Here is a 27,082-nt window from a genome sequence, read left to right on the forward strand (position 1 = left end):
AACTCTACCCCATGCAACTTCAAGAAGTTATCACCATCAGTTTTTTTTTTATGTCACAAACAATTAAGACTTGAAATAGTAATATTGACTCAGTGCCATTGCCAAAAAATTAATGATAAAATGCACTTTCAATTGCAAGTTATTTGAATGGTTCGCTATGCCGATACTATATGATGTCCCACTAGTAGATCTCCTCTAAGCAAGGTTTGGTAGTGCTGAAACTGCACACTATACAAGGCACTCTGAGCTCCTCTTCTTTCAGGTCCTTACACTCAGAGCCGAGGAAACAATTCCTCTCTACGGCTGCCAGTTTGTGATGTTGAGGTCTCTCAGGGGGTTTGGGGAAATTGCTTGGGTCTACACAAATAAATTGGCCAGTCGATTCCCAAACTTGTGACAGCACTCCTGTGTATTGTGGGCACCAGTCTTTAGGGCATTTGTTTGCGCCTGGGATGGTGATAGATGTAGATGCATCTTTAATGAAGCATAGAGAGCAGTCGAGTTTCCATGGCTGTCCATCCTTGATGTACGCTATTTCTGCCACTTTTTCCACTTCCCAATCAGTCAAATCAAACGGAGACTTTATGGTAGAAGATCCACACAGGTCATCTCCACAAGGTTGAGGAACACAGAGTGGGTTTCCAGCTGAGTTAGTAGTGGCCACTCCAGAATAGAGACGAGAATTGCTGGTACCGCTACAATGTCTCCTGCCCCAGTGCACATACGTCTCACCAGACGAGCCTGCAGAAACACAACTGAATGAATAAAATAAGCGACAGTTGTCTTGAATTGTCTTACCTGGCTCTCCTGTATTTCCTGCACCAGAGAGTTCATATATGTGTGAACGGTGTTATTAGAATGTTAAGTGTTACACCTCTACTTACCTTTCTCAACTGCAAAAAAAAATTGTTATGATGAGGACATGCACTGTATACGAAGCTTACATTCTTCACACGGTTCTCCCTTTGGTCCAGGGGGTCCAGGAGGCCCAACCATTCCAGGGGAACCTAAAGTGATTGATACACAGCCAAGCAACATAAAATGCTTTGAAACAATGCAGCTTTTGTCAAGTTAGGAATGTAAGCAATGTTGATTTCACTCACCCATGACTCCATATTCTCCCTTTAATCCTGGTAGTCCAACCACCCCGGGTGGTCCAGAACTTCCGGGCCTACCAACTGCACCAGTGTCACCATGCTCTCCCCTGGGACCAGGCCTACCAGCTGTATACATGTACATGTAGCAGCGTATATACAGACAGACTATAATAGTCATAATTTATGACTCACTGTTTCCTGCGGATCCTGGGGGACCCCTCACTCCTTTTACTCCTGTAATTAGAATATGAATTCAGAGCCATAAACAATTAGTAGTGTGGTAGCTATCAGCACACACCAGGTGGTCCTCGATGTCCAGTCCTTCCTTTCTGCCCCTTTATCCCTGGGGGTCCACGTCTGCCAACTAAGTGGAATCATTGATAAAGAGGATGTGAGTGGAAATTAAAATTAATTTACCTGGAGGAGGTCCTGGAGGACCAACGCGCCCAGGGGGCCCACTTTGAGCGAATGTGAATGAGAAGAAGACAAAGCTCAATACAGAGCAGAGGAGCACCAGCTGAGGTTTCATTTTCAGTTATTGCAGTAAGTGCTAGTGCCGACAAGGCTATCTGCTTTTATAGCAGTGGATAGGCGACATGTTTACTGATAGTACGTCCTTTTTTCAGTCATAATTACACAAAACTGTAACAACACGGTAGTTTTTCTTAACGGAGAAGACGTAAACAATTCAAACAATTCCTAGTACGGGCTAAAGGGAAACCCCCCTAATGGTTACCAAGACATCACACACACACACACACACTGTTTAGGGTGCTAAAAGCGGCATACTGAAAGTGACTTGTAGGATGATTCTAGACACAAACAATCAATAGAAACACGAATACTACAAATACTAGTCACTATAAGACACTTTGATCAGGCTAGTTGTGGGGAAAATCTACTAATTTACAAAAATACATTTTAGTCGGGTGACTATTGTAGTCATTGTGGCCGCCCCCTCGGCTCGATGCCCTTCTTCCTCATGTACTCAGTCAGCTGTCCCGGGATCTCCGCCAATACGACTGCAGCCATTGCCTCAGGGCTAGCCTGGAGTGAAGGTACATGTAATAATTATTATTATGCTTGGCTTTGAACAAAATTGCTAAAATCAGGGAAAGTGAGTGATATTTTCCGTTTGAATTGCCAATGAGCAACAATAAATGATTACAGTAGCTCTACTAGAAAGGCTTACCGCTGCAAACTGTCGGAAAGGAACAAATTGAACGATGTCCCTCTCAGCCACTAGACCAGCCACACGCAATCTGCATGAGAAGGATAACAAGTCTCCTTATACCACACCTCATGCTGTCGACTCACAATTTATCGTCCGAGTCAAGCTCGTTCATGGCCGAAAAGTCAGCTCCACCCACCCCTACGAGGATGACGGACATAGGTAGACGAGAGGCGTTGATCAGAGCACACTTTGTTTCCTGCATGTCTGAGAGAACACCGTCCGTGATCATGAGCAGGATAAAGTATTGCTGTGTGCGTGCGTGCATATGGAAGGGGGAGGGGTTAAACAAACATTGCATGCTTCTATTTGGAAAACTGTACATGATTTGAGAACGTTTTGAGCTTTATTATCGACAACCAAATACAGTACAAATGAGGAGACAATAAATTATGTAAATAACACAACCTTTACCTGATTGTTTGGGTCCTGTGCAGCTGTTTCAGCGAAGTGAGCCACATGGTTAATGATAGGGGCGGCATTGGTAGGTCCATACAGCTTCACTGTCGTCAAGGCTTGATGATAAGCCTGGATGACTCCGTGGATCCCCATGCAGTATGGGTTCTCCCAGTTCCCGTTGAGAGGAAACTCATGGGACACTTTGTCACCAATTTTTGCCCCAAAGCCAAAGGCAGGAAACAACTTGTCTCTGTGGGGGAAGTGTCAATAACTGAACTGTTCAATCGAAATTATCGATAATTATAAGCTCTTACAAAAAACTTTTAGGGCTGGAATTTATGTCCCGTTAGGAGTGTTTCTCTACTGATAATTTACGATAAGCTACAGTATAACCGAGGCTACTAAGGTTGGTGGACTTACGTGTCATAATCCTGACAGATTGAGCCGACAGAGAAGAGTGCTTGTGTGTACTCGTTGGGATGGGCGGGGTCAATGTAGTGCAGGGACGAGGGGTGGGACGGGTCACCATTACTGCCTGTGAAGTCTACACCCACGGTGAAGTTTATCTGACAGCCACCGAATATATAATCCAGGAAAGAGTAGCAGGGAGTAATCTACGTGGTGTAAGAGTGAGAGGGTAACTATGGAAACGGGTACCGTGAAATGATACTGAAGCTCAATTTTTGCTTATTCCTTATTCTATGTACATGTATGTGTGTAAACATGTTCAGTTTCACATTTTGCAACCTTGATTTTGTTGAGGACGACGGTTCCAGAGTTGCTGTACTTCTTCTTCTTGGCTTGTTTGGACGGGTTAATGAGTGGCCAGCTCAGCTGTCAGTCAGTGTGAGAGTGGGAGAGGTTTGAGGGGGAGGGCTGTTAAATATTAAAAGAGGTTCAATAAATATAGCGCTTACATTGGCAGAACCATCGGCTGTTAGCTCGGCAAGTGTTGTAGTAAACTGACCAATCAAATCGTGGCTACTGTCTGCATCCCAGTCAAAGCATTTCACCTGCAGATACAAATCATAAACTTTCACTATCTAATATCCAATTTCTCTGACAAATAAATAAACTCACCCTGATGGGACGCTGGGAGTCGCTGCTGCACAGTGTCTGTGAGTTAACAGTGAATGGCGGCCAATGAGGGTCCAGAGTGTTCTTGATGTACTGAATACAAAGAGAGGGTCATGTGATTGTACAAGGCATACATAAATAGGTATTTCAAAGGGCTACAAAATGGATCGTGCAAAATCCTAACTCAAGTTATATGCACTCAATGTTAGCTACAAAACTGGCGCATTTCGAACAAAAAACCATCCATGCCTTTTCTTCGAGAATGGAAGATTTCAATTCGGATACAATCACTGACTAGACAGTAGACATGTCATCATAGCCTATGTTGGCTGGGGTCTAATAGGTCAATAATGAAGACATATGAAACCTACTACAAAGTTCAACCTGTAAGGTAACTTGTACTTTATTTTGGTGTCAAATTACATACGTTAGTTTTGTAGACTGAGGTGAATGAGCCATCAGGGTTACCCTTCTCAAATTCCAGGTAGGGGTCAGACTTTCCTAGGAAGTCCTGTGCATTGTGATCGTGGTCAAAGTACAGTACACAGAAGCCACTCAAAGACAAGAACAGTACCGTATAGTGGGTAATTTTTGTGGGGTAAAATATTCGTTATTTTCGTGGGCAGGCTGACCTCCACGAAATTTTATCGTAGGCGTGGCTTATCTGAACGTAGGAATGCCGTGCAGCCACGAGACTAAACGAAAATTTTACTCACGAAAACTACCGTTTCTCGAGTTGAACGAATTTTTTACCCCACGAAACTTACCCGCTATACGGTAATCATTAGCTGACCTTCTTGTCGAGGCCTTTCCCTGAGAAACTGAGCTCCACCATTTGCTGCTGGTTCTGAGATATCTCTTCAGCCCGAATCTAACAAAGGATAGTCAAACAGAGGAAGCCCTCATTAAAGCATGACTTACGGTGATCGTTCCTTGACCCTTTTTGCCTCCCTTCCCACACAGCGGCTTTGTGTACGACCCAGTACTCACTATCTGAAGGAAGGAGAACATAGCTAACATCATCCTTTAGAAGTAAAATGCCCAAAAAATGGTTTGGAAATTGACACGCAATTAGGACATGTACAGAATGAGGGAACAGCGCCAAACACATAAATTATATACACATAACTCTTCAAACAGCAGCTATAGTACACACCTCTCCCAGACTGCACTCAATCTCTCCGAGGAAGTCATCGTCACCCAGGGAGACGGTGGCATTGTCTAAATCATAAATGGTGAACTTCAATTTCTGCAACTCTTCAAACCGATACTCAATCTCAATGGCCTTGGTGAACTGTGGACTCTGGTTGTTCTTGATGAGCTCCGTGCGTGCATACTGGCAAGGAAGGAACACTTTATTTATTATTATACAGTAGCTGAAGAAGCGCAGTAGATCTTTGATTAGTGCTATAGCATCGTAATCAGTTTATATGGTTCATTGCACGTATTCGTATACTAATGCCAGTAATGGAAGTATATTCTCTGTTCAGTTATAGTCAAGGCTCCTAGCTAGTGTAGTCATACGTGTCAGTGATGCGTGTCAGTAATATAGCAGTCATGCACACTAGATGCATATGCTACACAGGTGGCTCACTTCAGTCCAGGCTTTGGTGGGGGAGAGGGTGTACACGGCTGTCAGGGGGTCTGATTTGGAGAGAGCGTCTGCTTTCCTCAGGTCTTTACAAGAGATATGGAGCTCCACTTGTGTGGAAAGGACTGACCGACCGGCTGGGGGATAGGCTGCCATTCTATAGAGCTATAAAATGAGCTACTAGGTCAACTATTAGGTAGTAATCAATATTTTACAAGTCACAAATGACAGGTTTGTGCAGTACTCAGCCCCACCCCCCAAAACTTTGCACAGGGTAAAATAATAAAAATAAAGTGGGAGATACTTCTATGGAGTAGTTGTTAGAGAGTCTGATAATTTGACAACAGCAACACCAGTTGATCCAGCCACTTTCTCAGCTGTGTGAATGACTTTATCCAATGGACTCAGGCCTTCTTCAAAGCTGAGGCTCCCCAGAGATCGATGAAATGACTGCAGGCCTACACGACCCTCTTGTTGAGGAGTTGACGTCTTCCCCTCTGTCACCCCCAGTCCATTCATCCCTTGGAGGGAACTTCTTTGCTCAAACCTATCGGTCAGTCTTGCTGGTAGTGCACTATAACCTCCTCCTGTCAACAGGGACGGTTCGCTGCTTGCTTCGAGGTCTCCGTTCCGAACGTGGTTTGGAAAACGAGAGCTCCCTTGTGTTCTGGCTGCAAAGTCATGTGTCAGTGTTCTTAATGCTTCCCCAGTGGACCTTGCAACTCTTTCTGCTGTGTTCTGTGCCATTTCTAGAGCCGAAAGCTGCGAAGAGTCTACAGTTTGTTCTACTGTACTGTGCGGGTTGGCTGGTGTGTGTTTTAGGAGTGATGTATCTTTGGCAAGTCTCTGCACAGCTTCTCCAGTCGACTGAGCTACTTGTATTGCTGTTAGCTCTGCTCTAGCCAGTGGACTCAAACCACGATCAATGTCAGCTGGTTCTCTCTCAATTGAAACCTCTGATGGAGTATTCTCTTGATTTGGCTGTTCCCTCATTTCCTATAGGAGGCAATCAAATTAGTACATGTTTCTGTACAATTTACCGTGAATTTTCTGTGTCCATTTCGTTTTTTGATAACAGGTTCTGTTCTGTCAATTTTTCGTTGATCGAGAAAATTCCAATCATTGCTGGCATTCTATAAGACAAAAAACGTGATGTTTTTATAGCTGCACTTTACAGTATAGTCTTACATTTTGAGCTGTGCTCCAAGTTCCTGATCTTCCATTCTCTGGTTCCAACAAACTGAGAGCTTTGTACCGATACCCAGTGTTATAACCCTGTGCAAATAGCATAATTATAATACAAACACCCATGCACTGTAAAACATTTCCTTACTTTGTTATCGAGCATTCTCATAAGTGCCTCAAATTCTAATTCTCCTGGTCCCCATTTTCTCGAGATAGAGTCAAAGATTGTAAATGTTGATTCCACATCAACACCACCCTGACAAGGCCTGCTTTTTGACCACACTCCCTTACATTGTGTGATGTTGGTGAGACCGACAGACATCAGTGCAACCTAAACAGTATATGTACACACATTCTTGTGGCGCCCAAATACACTTCATTACCTGTATCTCACATGCCTTCAATAGCTTGTGTGTGATGTGGAAGGCTTCTTCGATGCTTTCTCCGAGGGCAACCAGGCCGTGGTTTCGTAGAATAAGCACCTGCAAGAGGTAAGACATGGGAAATGAGCTGCAGTGTTTGTGGTTGCACTCCATCATACAGGTGGCTAATTCTACCAAATCCAGTCTAATAACAAATGACAGTCATTTGACATGTAAGTGACATAGAATACCTCCTCTGAGGCACTTTTCCCATGTAGCAACTAACAACTAACAACTAACAGGCATTATCATAGAGGGGAGAGGGATGCATACCGGCCAACATATTAGGGCCCAATAAGAAAGTTTCTAAACCTATCGGAAAGAAAATGCCTTCTTTTATTAGGAAATACCTTGTTAGTAGGGCCTAGGTTTTCAGCGATCTGTCTTCTCTGCTCATCAATGGAGAGGTGCAAGCCGTCATGGTATGAGATGCCACCTAACTGTGCATGTGTGCAAGTGCATTATATTACTTTTGCTATCAACCTGTCATATTATCTCATTATCTGTAACTTAAGAGTATGATTCTAAAGTATCAAGTCAAATGAATTATTTTGATAACAGTCTTGTTGATACTGATAAGTTTAAAGGACAGCGCAATTACATACTAGAGGAGCAACATCATGTCTCTAATGATTGGAATATGCATCCATAAGTATAAGAAATTGGGGAAGATATTGTCTACTTACACTGAGTGCTTCTTCAGAAATAGGAAGCAGACCACAACTCATCGACGATATCTGGAATTAATCATAAGACATGGTGGGATTGTAATCGTTGGTTTGTATCCACCAGCTATATAGTTTCAAGGAAAAGTGCCTATTTCAACATTACATTAATGAATAAATGGGACACTGTGCAAGTAACAATTGTTAGTTAATTAGGGAGAAAACTATATCCCATCCACTTACTGCCACTCCAGCAGTTGTGTGGACATGTACTACACATTTGACATCCTTCCTGGCTGAATGGATACCAGCGTGCAGTGCAAAACCAGGCTGGTTTATTCCCAGCTGTGTGCTACCAGAGTCTCTGACTTTTCCATCAATATCCACCATCACCAGTCTTGACGCTGTCACTTCATTATAAAGCAGACCAAAGGGGTTGACTAGAATGCCATGACCGTCACCAGGTGAACATGCCTGCAAATGAGCATTTCAAGGGTATCATCAGGAGTGCATGAACTCCTGGGTATCATACAATGAACTCTTGATACTACATATTGAAGTACTCAAGCTATCACTTACTGTAATACTATTGTATATCAGTTGACTCCAACCGAACATCTCAACAAGTCTGTACACTGCTGCCAGCTTACAACGTGTCTGCTTTTCGGCAAGTGTGTACTTGGACGAACTCACTCCCCTCAGATCATCAATCGGAATAATAGCTTCTGTTGCAGACCCCAGCGCACCAGTCGTCTTAGTAATCCTGCTTGGAGAATGAGAAGAGCTCTCTTGTAACTTTTGGAGGTTGGTTTTCTTTGGATGAGCTGAGCCATCTTTCTGTGATTGGAGAATGCTCTCCAGTTGAGCCCGAAAGTGGTCATTGCTGAGGATGGTAGTGACTCTCTTCTCTCTTTCTAGTACTTTGTAGTCCCTTTGGATTGTGTATGGTGTCTTCTTGGTGAGAGAGGAAAGGGGTGTGGCTGAATGCAGGGGTGGTGGAGCAGGAGGTTGAGGAGGGTTGAGGGAACTATTGACTCTAGCTTGAGACCTGCGGCTCCTTGACCTCTGCTGGGCACTGGTAGCCATTATACAGTTGCCTTGGTTTTGAAATTCGGCCTCAGTCTTTGTTCATTCTGCAAAACGAGACCCGCCCCCTTTAGCTTTGTGTACATGTACAAGTTCAGAAACCCATAAAATCTAATTTCCTTGCATTCCGGAAGTGGTGATCTCCAAGGTGAGATCAGCTGGGTGTAAAACCAGCATGCAGATGAGTTTTGTCAAATTTGAGCTTTCTTGCATTTACTCTATTAGCTACAGAAAGATTGTCTAAGAGCGATGTTGGCCCTAAGAAAACTACTAAACAAGCCCAAGGTTTGTCTATTTGCTGTGTATAGCTAGCTAGCTAGTCATACCAGTCAGTGAGTTCACACTGACCATGAGTTCACACTTCAACTGATGGTCAGTACTGAACTGCAGTGTCCTTGGTTTGTACTCATGGCTTACCTAATAATGCACCATGCAGCTAGAGGAGGGCAGTCTTCTCTCTCTATTTTACTACTGCGATGTGGCTGTCAATACTCAAATGGAGGAGCTGAACAGACTCATGAGGACCTCCCCCGACAACTTGGACAGAAGGTATATACATACACACACACACACACACTACCCTTCATTACTTGACCACTGAATTACTCGACCACTGAATTACTCAACCACTGAACACAGTCACTAATAATTATTGTAGCTCTAGTACAGGTACAGTATTGTAGTCTGGCTATGTGCATTGCACACAGTACAGGTGCTAAGCGTACAGGTGCAGGATGCACAGTTTGTAGTGGTTTTGCTATGTGGGGTGTCTAAAGGAACTGTAACACAGTATTCCTACCTGGTGAATCATCAACCACACTAGGAAGCTTCTCAGAATGGCATGTTTTATCTTTAATTCCGTATTAGTGTTTGCATTGAATAGCCAGCCAAGAAACCAAACATTCCTCTTATGTCCTTTGCAGGTCGACTCTGATCCAGCACTTGAAGGAGTCTCAACACAACCTAATGACAGTCATCATGAATATTATGGATGAGGCCATTCCACAGAGGAGAGCTTCACGAGACTTCAGAGCAAAGTACCCCGATGATGTGTTACTGGATCAAATTAGTGGTGAGAGATCCAATACATTGTAAAAGGTATGAGGAATTTTTGTTGTGAGTTTGTGATGAAGATCACAGCAAAATGGTAAATCGATATCCCATCAGAAACCAGGTATTCTCATTGATGGTCCTCTTGGGAGTTAATTGTTTGGTAACTTTAGAGTCTGGATTGGAAATGTTACCATTGTGGTTTCCCTGTTGTTTATCCTGTGTTGTGTGATTAGGGACCCAGGAACATTCACAATGAATAAAGGGGATACTGACTACCCAATGTTTATGTTGAAAGCTTTCTATACTGAGTACAAATGGACTGGGTTGAAAGTATTAACTGAATGTGGTTTGTCTGTTTTCCTTTCCCTGGATTCTTTGTTTGGGTATCTCTCAGAATCAGGCTACCTCAATAAACAAATTGTCCAGTTATCATAACTTAATGATGGATGAAAATAACCTGTGGTTTCCTCATTTTCAATATTCCCACCCCCATCCCCCACATTCTTTTACTCCCTCCCCTTCATACACACACCCACAGGTCCAATCTGGTTTGGAGCAGAGGTGAGATTCAATTGATGTGTGTAGCTTTATTACGCTGTTTGTTGCTAAGGAGAGGGAGTAGGTGTTGGGTTCCCCTGCCCACACTTTGGCATTGGGGCATTGTAATGATCTGGTTACGTATCAAAGAAGTGTTTGGGCAGCTAAGCTTATCCTGTCCACAGGAATAATTAACCATGTCTATTGTCTAGACCATCTTGAAGCATATATAATAATGAACGATCCTGGCATGTTATAATTATTGTATTGCTGTGCTGTGAATGTAGCTAATAGCCCTGACAATGTGTCAAGCATAAACCATGTGATATTTGAATGCTCTACCATAGTAACGAGTGTACTGTACATGTGCTCTCATAATGCCCCCTCCCCCCAATGCCTGTATTGACTAACTGTAGTATTTCTCAAATGCCAATTGTTTAAAGGAAGCTTGTGTACACACTGCATCCTCAGCTTCCCATTACTATTGTGCCAGCATTATAGAGCTCTTCCTTCACTGCCCGACACACACCCTTTGAGGTGGTGGTGCAGGGCACTTGAAAGTTTGTTTTGCACGATTGCATGCAGGATGTTACTTCATACTTAATTGTATTCATTGTATTCATAGCTCTGTATCCCAGCAACAAAGCTCAAGGTTTCCATATGCTATGTGATAATCTTCCTGGTAGCTAGGTATCGCTAGGTATCTCTATGGACCATAGTGTAGAATTTTACATATTCTATTATACTCTCACACTAATCACACACACCCACCACACACCACACACAGTGCATAGCAGCAGGCTCCCATATTGCAAATCACGAGTTGGAGTCCATTGAGTTGAGACCATACGCCATTCACATCTCCAAGAGCATGTCCAAAGTTAGGAGTGCACTGAGAGAACAGTGCTTCCTCAACAGAGCTGTGTACACAGACAGGGTGAGCTGAGTGCTTGCTCTCCTTAATTTGGGCAGATACACTAATTCTGATTAGTTAGTCTTTACTATTTATTTGGGATGGGATACTTTTGTCTGTATCCTATTGTGTAGTTGTATCTAGCTACTGTTTTTGGCTGTTCAATCCTTTGACTACTAACTACTACAAACTTCCCACCAATTATTAAGCTGTTATACAAACGTTTGTCTCTTTACAGTCTTGAATGCTTTGTAGTACTTGATTCATTAGCTTATAATAGCCTTGTACGTAGTGGTACATTTATTGAGGCTGTGTGTTGACCAAGTGAGAACAGCGTGCAGTCCTAAAGCAGGCACAAAGGGTGCCTTGAATTAAGTACATTGTCTTATACAACTCTTTTTTACCCTACAGCTGAAAGACAGGCTTCAAAGCTTTGACGAACTCTGGGCCGATTTTGAATTCAGGTGAGCACTTGTATATATAATATAATGATCTAATGCCTTTCCTATTGAACCTAAATACATATGAATCAACTTTAAGGAATTGAAATGGTCTCTGACAATTAATGCTGACCCTTTAAGGTGGTAGGAATGACCTAATTCCCATTGGAGCCGATTGTGCAGACTAAGAGCATTGATGTGGATCAATGCCTAGTCACCTGTGCAAACACACACACTACTCTAACTTGAGCTCATTAATTGAGGTCTCGTAGAAATGTGTGTCCTTAGATGCAGTCGAAAACAATCGTCAACTCTCTGACACACACACATGCACACTTAATACAGGTATGTGGGTCTAATGTGCAACGTCAAGTCAGAGCTTCAGTACCTGCACCAGCAAGACGTGGTGGTCCTGTTCTGTGAATCAACACTAAGGTATGTGTTGTGTTCCTGGTTATGAAAACCCCTATGACATTTCTTACCAATGACTGACTGTATAGCTGTTGTTTTGTGTACACGTGTATCTAAATTCCCTGAATAAGACTTATAAAGAGCAATATGTAATGGTTCAGTTGTGCTACCTTTCCAAGAATACATTTGTTCTCAATCACTTCCTACCCATGTTGGATACACATTATCCTGTTGAGAAACATTAAAAATACTCCATAATTTTGTCTGCAGGGCCATTAAACTGAAGTACCTGACGTACTCCATGATTGAGATGATGGACCCCAGTGCCATGTTTGCTATACCCCGACTGGCAATATTCTGGTGAGACCACCTCACACACACCCTAACACAGTAGTACTACTGATAGTCCAATTACATGTATAATCATAGTAATTATACCAATTGAGCATGCACACAAGTACCACATACATGTACATCACCCTACCCCCCCCCCCCCCCCCCCTTCTCTGTGCCTGCAGTGGTCTGGTGGTGTACCCTGACGGACCTTTGGATCCCTCACGGGCACAGAAGGATATGCCTCCATTTTTCAGGGCTTACAGACAACTACTCACCAGAATCAAGTATGTTAATTAATGCAATAACCTCCTTGATTGTAATGTACATGTACATGTACTTGTACTTGTACTTTAATAGAATCAGGTAACAATTAAACACCATTGTGTATATTGCCAATAATTATTGTAGATTGGAATATCATTTTGGCAGTCATCATGTCTACATTGAGATATAATGTAATCAGCAAAATTTCCAACTCAGATCACTTACTAATTAGCCTTTGAATTACTACATTATTTATTGTTGTACGAATTACACCTGGTCTGTACATGTATACGTATTATCATAGAATTATGTATACAGAAATTATATCATGCTACAACTATTAGTTGTCATTCATGCATTAGCCTATTCTTCTCACTTTAGAGAGCTGTTGGGGCACTTGAATGAGGAGCAGCTGGCCATACTAGAGAAAGCATTGTGCAGTGCGGAAGGACTTGGAACACTCAAGAGGAACGCAGCCAAAAAAAACCCATCGAAAAAAGTACCCCAGGCCGCTTCACCAAACACCGTGTCAGATGCTAGCAGAGAGACTACACCAGAATCAGTAGAACAGTCCTATAGTCTGGACTCAAGGGACACCACCACCACCGTGTTTGAGCCTGCTCCAGTCAACAGCGAACAAGATAAGGAGCAACACGACGACGGTGCACACGCCACCTCCATGTTGGTTACCGAGGAGACACCGTTTCCACGACTCGGAGATCATGAGCCAATTCCCAACGACCTGCCCTCATCTTCAACCCCCCTCCCCACCCTGGAGGCCGCTGCTGTCAGCCAACTAGCCCCCCAGATAGCATCTAGCCCTGCAACAAAATCTAAAAGTGGCAAGAAGAGACATTCCGGCCCTGCTGGCTTCCCTAGTGCAGAGGATCTGATGCACAGACTGTTTCTTGGAATATCAGGAGTTGCAGATCAACTGCAGACAAACCACGCGAGAGATTTGCGAGTGATTCTGAAGCACGTGTTTACCGGATGTCAGGAGCCGGATGACGAGTTTGTGGAGGTGGGCAGACTGGAGGAGTGTGTGAGGGCGGAGCCTTGCACCCCCGAGCCTGAGTCCCCTCTCATCACTGCATCACAGAGTGAGTAGGGTGTTTAGTTGAGCAGCATGTGTAATACAAATAGCTGATTATGACTGCTAGTGCCAGGCTTTGTTGAGTATACTAGCACTACTTCGAAATTTACATCCAGCTAGTAGTACCCAATTGTGCACTTTTACTGTGTCCTCTACTCCTATAGGGTTCAGTTTCACTTTGGCTAGTATGAGGGGTGATGAGAGTAGTCCTAACTGGGTACCAGACTCGGATGCTGCCAGCTGCTCTGGTTGTGTGGAGAGGTTCTCCTGGAGGAAGAGAAGACACCACTGCAGAAACTGTGGAAAGGTATGTGGCTAGTGTTTCAGCTCTGTGGTAGGATGAGGTTGGATGCCTCAATGGGGTGTATTTGTTTTGTGGCCCAGGGGGATATGGACTATGTGTGGGTGATAACATTGTCTAGACCAGAAGGAGGCTCTGATATTGAACAGATTGAGTGGGGTGTAGTAATTGGACAGGATGGACTGGTTGAGGGGGTGTTACCCCTGGGAAGCTTTTGTATGTGTCCACCACATGAGACTAATTTAATCTTCCTGCACTCCCAAACAACTCAATAGAGATCATTTGCTATTTCCTGTACTAGTAAATATCCTTCAATGGAGAAGGAAGCTAGAGGTATCTATAGGTGCATCAAATTGCATTTTAAAGAATGATGACTATGTTTACTTATGGGTCCTCCTCCTGTAATTGCAGCCTGTGAAGTACATAGTACAGAGGGTTATTCATAATTAGATTAAACTGGTAGCTACGAACTATTGGTCTACCGTCTCCCAGACAGTCACATACCAATGTTGTTTCTATAGTCTCATGTGATTGTAACACTACTTCCACTCCCTAGTGACTGCTAGTACTCCCTCTGCTTCATTGTGTTCCCCTGCATAGCAACAGGTCTCCGCTACAATGAGATTAGATCTAGATTGATAACTCATGGGTATTTAGTTACAGTTCACAGAACTAGGGGTTACCAGAATCTATGACATCGTTCAGCTTGTTATTACAATTCTCCCCACTTAGTGGCGGCACTGTGATCGAAAGTTTTGTTTATTTGTTTAGCTATTTTGGGGACTGGCAGTTATTAATCAATTCTTGCTAATTGCTATCGTAACTGGAAGCTGTTGTACATCCATCGCTCCCACACATTATTTACGTGCAGGTCATGATATCCCCATTCACACCTAACTTCCTTATCATATATATATAGTTTTGGGGAGTTCTTAAATATGATTTATATGTATACCACACTACATGACTGTAGACAGTACTGTAGGAATGTAATACGCTTGTTAGATTACACTGACCCCCCCTCCCCCTTCCCTGCAGATTGTGTGCTCTCGATGTTCACGTCACAGTCTCCCTTTACCCCACTACGGAATCACAAAGCCAGTACGAGTTTGTACCGGGTGTTACATCAGCAAACTGGGGGAGGTCTCCCGACAAATCACGCCTCTCTCTCAATCCATGCACGTCCAATAAGCTGGCACAAACTTTGAACTGACCAAATTACTTATCAGCATCAATACTCATCTCATTGATTAATTAATTGTCCCACATCACAATTCAGCAAAACCCAAATTTATTTGTCGTTCACAAATAATATTCAACACAAATTTTATTGATGAGCAGCCAAGTGGGTATATACATGGCATATAAGAGCATTCGATAATAGGGTTAAACAAGGTGATAGATATGTAGAGAAAATAACGGGAAAATTTATAATTGCGGATTGCTTATATATACGTAACAGATCAGGGTGGCTTGATAGTGACTTTTGCTTTGGTAACCCTTGATGATAGTTGATGCTGATCTGCATAACACACAAACAAACTCACTTTCAATAAGGATGGTATCGACTGTTGCACATGTTACCATGATAACGATTATATTCGGCACGAGAAGGGTCATGAAATCTAGTGTGATAGGGGTTATGATCAGGCTGAAATCCAGTGGGATAGGGGTTATGATCGGACTGAAATCCAGTGGGGTAGGGGTTTTGAACATGATGATAATCAGTATGAAAGGGATGATAGTGACTATGGTGAAACGGTTTAGCGGGACCACAGTCCCAGTGTCCACGTTCCGACACACCTTGCTGGGTTAATGGTGGTGCCCTCCAGTTAGTGTCATTATCACTCCTTCCTCGACGTCTGTCCCACCCTCGATTCAAGTGACCTGTCTCTTTCGTATGATGGGGGTGGGTGCACTCTTGTGGTTTGTGTGGAGAGGGTCTTGGACGTGGGTGTTTACGGTGTACTGTGTTATGATGCTGGTGTGGTGGTCGTGTCTCCTGCGGTGGGGGAGGTCGACTCCTTGAGGGTGCTGAAGGAGACCTATACACAAACATCGCATTATACATAATAGCAGCAAAGTTAATACATCAGTTGGCCTACCTCTTTCTAAGGGGTTCCAGATACTTCTTCATCACATGACCACGGGCCTCTTGAACTTCTATGAGGGAGAGTTATAGATCAAACACAAAATTAATGCTAACGGATTGGAATTTAGTGTAAGGGAAACTCACTTCTGATTGCTCTATCTGCAGTGAAGCTTTTCTCCTGCATCAAGTACCTGTGTGTACAAAGATGGTCAGTTACCACACAATACTGAGTATTGGTGTACCTGCACAATAGGTAGCCTGTCCTGTTGACTCCGTGGGTACAGTGAACAGCCACTACAGTCCGGGGGTCATCACTGGAGTTGAGGCTCTCCTTTAAAGCAGATGCAAACCTGGAGATGATAATCAAGCAACAATTACAATGGAGAACTCAGAACATTTCTACATCAATGGCTGTTTTTACTCAACACAGAACGTTTCTACATCAATGGCTGTTTTTACTCAACACAGAATGTTTCTACATCAATGGCTGTTTTTACACTACAATACAGAGAGTTTCTACACATCAATGGCTGTTTTTACTCAACACACAGAACGTTTCTACATCAATGGCTGTTTTTACTCTACTGTAGTAGTAACAATACAGATGTTTTGACATCAATGGCTCTTTTCACTCTAAAGTTTCTACATAAATACCTGCAGTATATGTCATCACTGGGTACCACTTTACCAGGGCATTTGATCTTGATATGCGTCACCCCTGCGTCCTCAAATTCCTGTACACAAGAAAACAAAGGCAGGTACTCAGGGATGTACCCACACTCGTCGTTGGTACTAACCACCTCTAGACAAAAAACCAACCTCTGGTCTATTTACTACATAAAAGGTCAAATTGAGATTAAGGATCGAAAATAGAGCCACACCAATTCCAAAATTCTGGGTACATCATTGGGTACTGACTACACAGTGTGTGTCTCATTGGCATGCTTACAGCACTGCTGTAGTATCGGTTAGTGTAGGTGAGGTCAATAATAGCGGAGAGTTTGAGACCCTTATCAGTCAAAGCATCCATCAGCTGCTGAGGAGTGAATCTGGAGAATAAAGCACACATTAATGATATCTAAATCACAAGAAAACTTACTCATCCTCTGTACACACTCCAAAATCATATTTTGTCCAACTTTTACTTTGGGGACGACCATTGTTGAACTCCTGTTGTGTGTACGTTTATATGGAGTATGTTTACCCGTACTAAAATTAATGTCGCATACTTTTTTGAGTGGCGTCTTTACTGCAATTATTCTAGTTCCTGGTATGACCTCCCCGTATCGAGTATAGTCAAACCACCTGAATGTGTGAGTTTATAATAATAATATACACCCACTATTATAAACTTGAGCAAAAGGTTTGTATCAAAAGTGTGACTGTCTAGTGACTCTGTGTATTTCAAAAGGTATACTCCTCACTCTTCGGGAACTGTGAGACTTCCTGGAAATCTTCTATAGGTGTCAACAGCAGGGGAGGCTCCTTCAGCCATTACATACAACAGGACCAAAGACTGACTGAGAATAGGTAATTGTCGTTCACATAGCCTACTGATATCAGGTCGTCAATGTTATAAGCTGTAAAACGTGAACATGTGACAGTTTTAGGGGGGAGGTACAACTATTGAATTCTGAACAACAAGCTATTAAAAAGAGAAGCTAGTTCTGGACATTTGGTTAACCAAGGAGCAGTCCCTCACCATTACCAATGAGTCTCACACGCCATGAGGCTCTGGAAGTACTGGGCTTGGGGGATGGTAGGTTACAACATTTTTCATACATAAATACAGGGTGTGTCTCATGCTTTGTCTGTGTTTCTAGAATCTACTGATCAGGATATAAAAGACCGATTCAAGCAACTGGCTCTCAAATGGCATCCCGACAAGAATCCCGAAGACCCAAAGGCAGCAGAGGAGGTACAAGAGTGTGTGCGTTTAGTTCTTTAATGTGTAGAAGCACTATAAACACTAGACGCCCTTGTAAGGGCAAAGGTAGATCTAATAAAATTCAATTGACTGTACAGTATATACATTTTGTGTTTGTAATATGCAGAAGTTCCAGAAGCTGTCTGCAGCGTACAGTCACTTGAAACACGAAGACAAAGAAGACGAGGATACCTACGATGCTGTAAGTGTGCTTTGTCGTTTGTCATATTCAATAATGTGCCACTCCTAACAGGTCTCTCTTGCAGAACTACTTATAGAGTTATTTGGAAGTAAGTTTAACATACATACCCCGTGTCAGGGTTTCATTTAGGATTAAAAGTTGGGGGGAAGGTTTATTACGCACGCCGCAAAATGTTTGGCCACTCCCACATTTGGTTACCACACCCCCTATTACATGCTAGTGCATCACAGTAGATCTAGTTACATATTGCCCATCATACTAATGTGACATACGAATGTGATGATGTCATTATTCTACAAACATTTTGAGGGGGAAGGTTTACCCCTGCCCCGCCCACTAGATGAAACCCAGCGTGTTAGCAGGGTTTCATATTCGTATGTGTGAGGAAGATAGAATATACATATAGGTAACCTTTTTGAATGACAGGTTAGTCAATTCAATAGCAAAGGTTGAAAATCGATAAAGGCGTGATAGTTTCCTGTTGTATTAATGTTAAAAGTGTATTATTTTGCCCCCTCCCCAGGGAGACGCTTCATGTTTGAACCTACACCGAGCCCCTCCTGCACATGTTTCTACTGTACCTTGAACTCTGAGTGGAAACAAGATAGACAAGAGATGATGGAGGAGGAGAAGAAGAAAGAATACATCAGAGACTATCATGAGGCCACTGCAAAGTGTGTGCTCTACTCTTTTGAGTTTGTCTGGTCCCCTTGTTTTGAGCTTAGAAATACCTCTTCTCTTCTCCCTCTCTCTTTCTTTGTTTCATAGAAGCCTAATTGATTATGTTTCCTATGCCTTTTGATTAATTTTAGTCTCTAGTTGTATAGAGGAGTATATCAGTGTGAAGTTGACATTACTTGTGTTCTGTGGTGCCTGTTTTTGTTCAATTGTGAGGCCTCCATTTGTCCTCCCACACTCCACCCATACACACTTTCTCCCCACACACACTCTCCCTCCACCCATGCACACACTTCCCCCACCCACTCCACCCACACACTCACAGAGTTATTGGAGATCACTTAGTTAAACAGTTCGCAGATAAACTCTATAACAATTTCAACCAGCCAAGCCGTATGAATAGGAAAGGTAGTTCACAGAACTTGTTATTTACAGTAAGTGTATTTTTGATCCTGTGTTGACTTACAGGCAGTGATACTGCTCAAGTTAAAGTCAGCTCAGAAGTGAGTTAGTTGAGACCTACATGTAGGTTGCTTTGTGGCTGTAACTAATACCGTGTACTGTATAGGAAGCCAGTCGTAATGCAAAGCAGTTGTTAGAAGCCGAAGAAAAAGAAGAGAGAGATAAAGAGAAGAAAAGAGAAAGGAATAAGAAGGTTATACTCGGATTTGTGTTAATTTACGGCTAAGTTGTGTATTTATAATAATTTTTTTTTGTAACTTCTGATCTTTTTCTGTAGAAGAAAGAAGCTAAGAAGAAAAGGAAAGCAGTAAGTTAAGTAACTACACATGATGATATATACATTGCCCTCCCCCCCTTAAACACAGAGCGCTGCCAAGGCTACAAAAAATGACTCTGCTGCTGTTCAAGACGAAGATAGCGGCCCAGAAGAGCCAGAAGGAGGTGCAGATGATGAGGTGTGGATGATGACTGTGCGATATGTTTATATCAGCATTCTCATCTGATCCACCCCTCTAGTTTGATGTGACAAGTGCATTCATAGCTCGAGCCAGCAAGAAGCAATCATCCACCGTGAACACCAAGCCACGCCCACCAAGGGATGCCTCCCCATTTACTAGTAATGGAACTGTTAGTAGTACCAGTCTACAGTCTAACGAAGGGGCGGAGCAGTCTCTCCCCCTCATCCGCGATCCAGAGGTTAGGCCTGATTTCGGTATTCTACATTGACGCGTACACTAAATAGTTTATAAATACATGATTGTTTACATTTGCATATGAGAGACAAAGTTAAATGTATCTCTTCGTACAAAGGGTTGGTGTTTTAATGTACACATCCTTCACCACCCCTCCCCCACACTACATACAGACTATGGAGAATGATTTGGCTCAGAGTCGAAAGCTAGCCTCCCTGGGTAATCGAGCTGCCAAAGACGGTCATTTTGGTGAGGCTGTGAGAAGGTACACAGAGGCCATTGCACTGTACCCCTACGATCACAGGTAAGGGGTGTTCAGTTATGGCTGATCTTCAAAAGAAAGTTTACAACTTGTTTTACATGTGTATTATTTGTTGTCTTGCTTAGATATTTTGGAAACAGATCTTTCTGCTACGACTTTCTCCAGAACTACACAAGGTGATTGTTGTGATCCCTTTTCATGGTATTAAATCACCCCCCCCCCCCCCCCCACCTCCTGCAGTGCCTTAGAAGATGCCAACAGAGCCATAGCGTTGGATGTTACATGGGCCAAGGGATATTATCGTAGAGGAAGAGCCTACGCGGGACTTAAGGTAGGGACCATTAATTTCCTTTGTTGCTTACTATCCTCACACTCTTGTAGAGGTTGGAGCTATCAGAGGGATCGTACATTCAGGCGCTCAAGTGTGACCCTCAGTACAAAGATGCCGAAGACGAGCTGTTCAAGATTCGAGTGGAGCAGCTAGTGGTGTGTGTGTGGAGTGTGGGTGTGCAGGCGGGTGTGTGATGTTTTCACAGTTAGCAGAATGTACTGTATAGTGTACGTACAATAATACATTCTTCTGTTTCTCTCTCAGGGTATGGGTTTTCCCCCTGAACTCTGTGAGCCAGCTGTGAAAGAATTTGGATCAGTTCAATCTTCCATTGAGGCTATACTAGCTGGAAAAGGTACTAGAAAACTATAAAGTTTTCTTTATGAATTTGACCCACTCTTACGTGCAGTTGTGGCCACTTCCACCGTGGCTAACGGGTACCACCCTGACCCCCCACCGTCAGACCCCCCACAGTCGAAGCAGTCGCGAGAGAGGTATAAGCTTCCCCCCAGAATGCAAGTACGTGCCAGTCAGCCTCAACCTCCCCCCTCACCACCAAGAAAAGAGAAGTCAAGGTATACGCTTACACTGCTTGCACCTCATGGCACAAACATTGTCTAGCACTTCTTTAATTATTGGTTGAATTTTAATATTTTCTGAAACAGTGGTGGCCTTGAGAAACGATCTCTATGGGTTGGCAACATCACATCCGATGATATCACTGAGGAAATGATGTCTGATCTGTTCAAACCGTGAGTGTGAAATATGTATTTGATGTACTTAATTAAGGACCCCCCGTTCCCTTCAGATTCGGTGAGATAGTGTCTGTGAGGCTCCTCCCGGCACGCCGCTGTGCCTTCGTGAACTTCCTAAAAGTATCCTCTGCTGCAAAGGCTCTCGAGAAATTACAGGTGAGATTGCTTTGTCGAGAGAGTGGCTCTGCTCTGTTCAAACTATGTTTTTACTGTACAGGGCTACCATCTTGGAGGAAACTACCTTCTTCTGCGTTATCCTGAGATGAGCAACAAAAACCCTTACATGCTAAAGTAAGTCATTATTTTATACGTTCAGTATCTCTAATTTCTAACTAAGGTGACCAATAGTATGCATTTTGCCCGCGCAATACCTATAATTTTATTGTCAGATGTCATTGTACTCTCCACGACACTAACCCCCCCCCCCACACACCCTCATAGCCTCAAGAAGCCCGGGCCTGTGAACGGTACTGAGTGTTACTATTGGAGAACCACCGGTTGTCAGTTTGGTATCCAGTGTCGCTACGAGCACCTACCAGAGAACAAGGGGGTTGACCTGCCTACCATGGTGTAACAATTTAAAATAATAGATATTGACTGGATAAGCCCTTATAATAATTGCTGAAATTTTTGCATTGTAAAATGTTATAACTAAAATATAGCTGAGACATTTGAACAGCTAAACTATCCTGTTTTATTGTGTTAATTGGCATTATACATGTAGCTCTTGCTAATTTGTATCAATTGTCGCCTTTATATATACCAATGAACTTGTGTTTACTTCAAAATGATGAAAGATTATAATTGTTATACCCTCAAATTAATTGTGGGGGTCATGTTTCAATGGGAGTTATTTATACAGCAGTGCAACAAACTAAACACAAGAATAGAGATGAAGTGTGATGTGATGTAATAATAAGTAATCCAGCACCTGACAGTGGACAATGTTGCCTGGTTTGCATGTGACTGAGTACCATGTACAATTGTACAAAATGTGTAAAAAGATGACATCATAGTAATGTACCCTAAGGCTACACGAGTGTTCCTAATTCATTGCTGTCAAGTGATGCAGTATCTGTTGGCGAGGGACTGGAAACAGCGGTAGTTGTCATCACTACCTGTAAAGAAACATGAAATAATACTTGACCGTCTCTTGATATGCATCTTAGCTATCCTGTAACAGTACTCTTAGCATGGCACGCATGGCAAGCTATGTCTTACTGAGTACTTTCTTCTCTTGGCATAGCAAAATTAATACACTATTTTAACAGCACTTTAGTAAGGGGGGAGGGGAGTACCATATAGCGTGTATATTTCGAGTGTATATGTTCACTTATACCCACAAATTTAATATCGCATGTATGCATGCTGCGAAAGGCTACTATTCGACGAAAATTAAATCTACGAAAGCCTTTCTAACGGTTATTCCACGAAAGTTTATACCCTCAAAGTATATCCGCTATACAGTATGTACTACGATCAGATTTACGAAGAATTTGTTGCTATACGTACATGAAGCCCTAACAAAGGCATTTATTTGATTAAACGCTCATCTCGTTTAAACTCCCATGGTAAAAGCTCTGTCTTTGTCAATAAAGGCCCATGTATGGGACGTGGCACTATGGGTGGAGCTGAAGTAGCACGTGGAACCAGTTGCAAGCATGGCAGCATACAATAATAATTATATACTATTTATGATGGCAAAGAGAGAGATACCAACATAGAGGAAGAAACACCACTCTTATGACGATTTAACTGAGAGCTGTGGCAGCAGCCGCATAATAACTGCTGCAACAATAAACGCCCGGTTTGAATAAGTGGCCATCTCGTTTAAACGCCCCCTCTACATATGTTGCTAGGAGATATAAACGCCTGGACGTTTAATCAAAAATATGGTACATACATGTACATGCATTGTTAGCCAATATAACCCACACCCACCGTTTGTTGAGAGGAGTCCAGTGGTTTGACGGAGCTAATGAGAGCTCGAAAGGCCTCCACCCAGTCCTCCAGCTGCCCGGGGTTGTCAAACTGGACCAGGAATGTGCGTGTTGGGGTCACCACCTCCATCATCTCCTTACCGGTACTGGGGGAGGGGTAGAACAATTACAGTCTCAGCAGTCTGGTGGGAATCTATGGACTTGATTTCCTTTCTAAGCTTACAGATGGATATAAGGAAAAGCTTTGCACAAACAGCTGACAGATAATGGAGAAGCAAATGGTACACAGATAAAGGGAATATAATAATGCACAGCACAAAACACCATACACATTCACACAGTCCCACTACACACACACACCCACACACCCACACAACTCACTCAACAATTGCAGATCTAACGGAGGTGACCTCACCCACGGACAGTGCTCTGATAGGCTCTACCTCATCTATGCTCTTGTAATAGGCCAATGCTAACTCTGTCAGCACAAAAAACCGCTTCTTCCAATTCTTCCTCTGTGGGGAGGGAGGTCATGAATGGCAGACTTATACACAGTGTATGTACTGAAGCACTGATTATCAGTCATGTTTACATACATTGTCCATAACTGTGCACTACCTAGACTAATCCTATGAACAGGCACACAGAACTACTTGTAGTTAGTCGTACCACATGTCCTAGTTTGATCCCGTGTCCCGCTTTGATTATTCGGGGAAATCCCCTCGTCTGTTTTTCACCAATGGAGGCTCCAGGCACAGACTCCATCCCCTTCAGCTCACCACCGGTGGCAGCACCGTCCTTCGCCCCAGCCTCACTCTGCACATGACATTAGTACAGAGCATTAATGTGCAATGAAGCATGCAACACCTACAACGATAAAACGGTTGCGATGAGGGTAAGGTAGTAGCACTTACCATGGGTATCTTGTGGACCACACCCCCTACGACTTTGGTCCGATAACTGACATCCTCTCCCTGTTTCTGCTGGATGAGGGAGGCCACCTGCCTGGCCGAACCTTGTCTCATCTGGAGGGTACAATGGTGGTATAGCATTATAATATTGAAAGTAAAGATATAATAATTATGATGTTCATACCGATGCCTTCCTGATAGACTCTGCCCACTGATCTCGCTCCTCCAGTGAGTCAACAGAGAGAAAGTGGCTGCCACTCGTCGTCACAATCTCTGCAGCATGCCAGCAATATAGTACTATTCAAGATATTCATTGAAGTGTTATCTTTCCATATCCTTCACACTCTCCCTTTCTTCTCCACTACCCCCACTCTTTCTTAGCCCTAGATCCTCAATGCTACTAAAGTAAACACACCACAGGCCGCTAGGAATAGCCCGAACGAGTATAAAGCTGTCTAGAGGTTGCTTACCTAGTGAATTCAGTGCCTTGGGTCTGGTCAGACTGGCACGCACTTTGGTTATATATTGACAGTTGATCTCAGCATCACACTCGACCAGGACAGAGTTTTGCTCCGCCTCCTCAGGGTACACCCGCAGTTTGTGTATGCTAAAGTCAAGAACCAGGTAGCAACGTACATAGTAGCCAGTGCTGGGGGTCTCCCGCGCCACATACCCCACCACTCGGTCGTCTCCGTCCAATGAGGGCATCCCTATGAGGGGTGGGGTTAGGGGGGTGGGTGATGGTATGTGTGCAATGAGTATATGAACTAGAACCTTTGTATACAGTCGTTTTAAGACTACTAGATCATGTTACCATAATTTGTTATGCCTATGCATGGGGCCAAAATTATTTATACATGTACGTACATGTAGTACACGTATGATCATACTGCCACTGTTACAGGTCTTTGATGAGCATGCCTCACTAAGTAAACAACAAGGGACCCAAACAAGGCCATCTAACTGCGTTGCATTGCCATGGTAAAATGGCAATGGAACACACTAGGTTGTAATTACCATCTTAAATGATGTTCACGTATAAGCATAGCCACGGTAACAGAACAGGCAATTATGCAGTAGAGATACAAGCAGTTTAGACAATGTCCATTCAGGAAATGCACATTTTCTTAAAGGATTACCAAACAAAGAGACTGATTCAGCATGGCAAAGGTCTAGGCACGCACACACACACACACGCGCACACATGTGTGTGCAGGCTGTTATCACTGTGTTATGATGACAATACAGCTCTCTTTTCTTAAGATGGTACACTGTGTAAAAACTGAAGTTTCAAAGTTTACATTAACAATGACCAGATGTCAATGCAATAATGACTCCATATGGAAATAGGGACAGTAAACTTAACCTTGATATACTTATACTTGATAAGTGGAGGTGAAGCTGACTGAATGTGATAGCTACTTGATAACAGCCCTCCCCCACAACAGTATTGGATCATCGGCACAAAATACCAAATGTTGTTTCTAGTACATCTTTCAGTTTAGTATGTTACTAGAGCATGAATAGTGTGGTGGTCAGATGGTGGTCAGAGTGTGTCTCACTTAACAGCCAGCAGAGACTATTGATGGTTTGGCAAATCAAGAGCTATAAGCACACTAGGTACTTGAGCTCATAATTATGAAACTGCAACAATTCTTTAATAGGAGAATTTACACATGTGACAAACTAAGCAATGCATCAACGAACTATTGAATCACTAGATCTCAGGAACCAATAATTATACACAGTATGAATCACTGCATTAGAGGTAAGCAAACCACTAACAATACAAAACTCAGTAGGAAGTGAATTCCAAATTAGGGCCAAACAAGAAAAGGAGCACTTGGGGGTAGGCAACACTTGGGGGTAGGCAATACGTACCCACAGTCTGTGGGGAACTAAACTAACCTCTGCTACAATTAATTTAAGCACACACGTACGTGTGAATAAAGTGTCTTGTTTGGAGAACCTACTGTGCTAGAAGATTCACACAGGGAAGTGCTAATCACACAAACAGACAACATACACACACACAACAACACTACCAAATTTATCCAAAGATGTAGCCAAATAATTAACACTGGAATCTCTCTAATGAAGTTCTGGTAATAGTATGGTCTAATGTAACCTCCCAGAGGGAATTCACTCCACTGACCACTAAGATATAGCATTACATTAGGTGTTTACAATGCTATAGACTACACAAAGCTCACTTGGGAGCATACAAACAGAACTGAGCAAAACTCAAACAAGGCAGGAAGCGCGTACGATGCATATGGCACTGACACACAAACAATCTGACTGTTGGACATGACATGACAGTACAGTACAGAGGAGCTAGGCTATACAGTACAGCTAAGTGCTGGTTATTATTCGACACAGTTGATTACTTTACAATAAACAATTTCCTACTACACTGAGATACACCAGGTACTGTGTGTGCTGCATAGGGTAGCTACAAGAGAAGGCTGCAACATAGCACCTTGATAAAGAAAATGTGTGTACTTGTACAAGACAAGACCAGGCTTGCAAACAGCCCTATGGATATTATACTCACCTTATAGAGATCAGGTAGTGTAGACTCTAAAATAACTGCAAACAACTCGTATAGTTCAATGGTAGAATCCTTGTGTTCTTTTGTGGTGCAGCTTTTGAACCTCAGGGAAACCTTTGCTGAGCTTGCAGCAATTAGGGCCTATTTGAAAGACCACGCCCTTTTAGAAGTGTGT

The 27,082-nt window shown here is 43.0% G+C and overlaps 7 protein-coding genes across 9 annotated transcripts; 2 read left to right on the forward strand and 5 right to left on the reverse strand.

Moving 5' to 3' along the window:
• Positions 1-23: 23 nt before the first annotated feature.
• LOC135330964 (acetylcholinesterase collagenic tail peptide-like) lies at positions 24-1,742 on the reverse strand. Of its 2 annotated transcripts, XM_064525962.1 has the most exons (7): positions 1,515-1,742; positions 1,396-1,461; positions 1,290-1,331; positions 1,104-1,223; positions 945-1,007; positions 799-893; positions 24-741 (listed from the first exon to the last, which is right to left on the reverse strand). In XM_064525962.1, exons 1-6 carry the CDS (start codon positions 1,624-1,626, stop codon positions 877-879), a joined length of 420 nt encoding a protein of 139 aa, XP_064382032.1. In that variant the 5' UTR covers positions 1,627-1,742; the 3' UTR covers positions 24-741; positions 799-876. The 2 variants fall into 2 exon arrangements, with proteins under 2 accessions (XP_064382032.1, XP_064382031.1); XM_064525961.1 differs by having other exon boundaries at positions 799-1,007.
• Positions 1,743-1,869: 127 nt separating this feature from the next.
• LOC135330917 (copine-3-like) lies at positions 1,870-5,607 on the reverse strand. Its single transcript, XM_064525895.1, has 13 exons — positions 5,399-5,607; positions 4,961-5,140; positions 4,726-4,797; positions 4,598-4,675; positions 4,232-4,315; positions 3,808-3,897; positions 3,645-3,740; positions 3,475-3,561; positions 3,148-3,341; positions 2,743-2,977; positions 2,415-2,578; positions 2,290-2,359; positions 1,870-2,144 (listed from the first exon to the last, which is right to left on the reverse strand). Exons 1-13 carry the CDS (start codon positions 5,549-5,551, stop codon positions 2,040-2,042), a joined length of 1,608 nt encoding a protein of 535 aa, XP_064381965.1. The 5' UTR covers positions 5,552-5,607; the 3' UTR covers positions 1,870-2,039.
• A 63-nt stretch (positions 5,608-5,670) lies between these two features.
• On the reverse strand, positions 5,671-8,826 carry LOC135330901 (alpha-adducin-like). Its single transcript, XM_064525864.1, has 9 exons — positions 8,247-8,826; positions 7,911-8,141; positions 7,689-7,739; positions 7,353-7,442; positions 6,964-7,062; positions 6,729-6,911; positions 6,584-6,670; positions 6,436-6,528; positions 5,671-6,391 (listed from the first exon to the last, which is right to left on the reverse strand). Exons 1-9 carry the CDS (start codon positions 8,751-8,753, stop codon positions 5,702-5,704), a joined length of 2,031 nt encoding a protein of 676 aa, XP_064381934.1. The 5' UTR covers positions 8,754-8,826; the 3' UTR covers positions 5,671-5,701.
• Positions 8,827-8,894: 68 nt separating this feature from the next.
• Positions 8,895-15,435, forward strand: LOC135330909 (lateral signaling target protein 2 homolog). The gene is made up of 12 exons (XM_064525882.1): positions 8,895-9,038; positions 9,190-9,302; positions 9,677-9,825; positions 10,345-10,367; positions 11,131-11,280; positions 11,668-11,720; positions 12,042-12,131; positions 12,378-12,467; positions 12,626-12,727; positions 13,089-13,807; positions 13,965-14,107; positions 15,140-15,435. Exons 1-12 carry the CDS (start codon positions 9,003-9,005, stop codon positions 15,290-15,292), a joined length of 1,821 nt encoding a protein of 606 aa, XP_064381952.1. The 5' UTR covers positions 8,895-9,002; the 3' UTR covers positions 15,293-15,435.
• LOC135330929 (RNA/RNP complex-1-interacting phosphatase homolog) lies at positions 15,427-17,776 on the reverse strand. 2 transcript variants are annotated; one of them, XM_064525912.1, is made up of 10 exons: positions 17,618-17,776; positions 17,423-17,498; positions 17,293-17,363; positions 17,143-17,242; positions 16,848-16,927; positions 16,436-16,543; positions 16,338-16,384; positions 16,207-16,264; positions 15,905-16,146; positions 15,427-15,623 (listed from the first exon to the last, which is right to left on the reverse strand). In XM_064525912.1, exons 1-10 carry the CDS (start codon positions 17,686-17,688, stop codon positions 15,565-15,567), a joined length of 912 nt encoding a protein of 303 aa, XP_064381982.1. In that variant the 5' UTR covers positions 17,689-17,776; the 3' UTR covers positions 15,427-15,564. The 2 variants fall into 2 exon arrangements, with proteins under 2 accessions (XP_064381982.1, XP_064381981.1); XM_064525911.1 differs by having other exon boundaries at positions 15,486-16,146.
• A 14-nt stretch (positions 17,777-17,790) lies between these two features.
• Positions 17,791-22,194, forward strand: LOC135330907 (uncharacterized). Its single transcript, XM_064525879.1, has 21 exons — positions 17,791-17,952; positions 18,017-18,111; positions 18,248-18,322; positions 18,374-18,410; positions 18,846-18,996; positions 19,326-19,408; positions 19,469-19,503; positions 19,569-19,655; positions 19,740-19,769; positions 19,828-19,917; positions 19,979-20,158; positions 20,328-20,458; positions 20,542-20,592; positions 20,657-20,747; positions 20,798-20,902; positions 21,012-21,102; positions 21,157-21,322; positions 21,413-21,499; positions 21,556-21,658; positions 21,720-21,793; positions 21,944-22,194. Exons 1-21 carry the CDS (start codon positions 17,904-17,906, stop codon positions 22,074-22,076), a joined length of 1,944 nt encoding a protein of 647 aa, XP_064381949.1. The 5' UTR covers positions 17,791-17,903; the 3' UTR covers positions 22,077-22,194.
• A 79-nt stretch (positions 22,195-22,273) lies between these two features.
• Positions 22,274-27,062, reverse strand: LOC135330944 (pleckstrin homology domain-containing family A member 2-like). Its single transcript, XM_064525938.1, has 8 exons — positions 26,911-27,062; positions 24,824-25,063; positions 24,538-24,626; positions 24,357-24,467; positions 24,112-24,258; positions 23,824-23,957; positions 23,444-23,588; positions 22,274-22,620 (listed from the first exon to the last, which is right to left on the reverse strand). Exons 2-8 carry the CDS (start codon positions 25,059-25,061, stop codon positions 22,534-22,536), a joined length of 951 nt encoding a protein of 316 aa, XP_064382008.1. The 5' UTR covers positions 25,062-25,063; positions 26,911-27,062; the 3' UTR covers positions 22,274-22,533.
• Between the last annotated feature and the right edge of the window lie 20 nt (positions 27,063-27,082).

The sequence above is a fragment of the Halichondria panicea genome, chromosome 2 (assembly GCF_963675165.1).
Source record: "Halichondria panicea chromosome 2, odHalPani1.1, whole genome shotgun sequence".
NCBI lineage: Eukaryota > Metazoa > Porifera > Demospongiae > Suberitida > Halichondriidae > Halichondria > Halichondria panicea.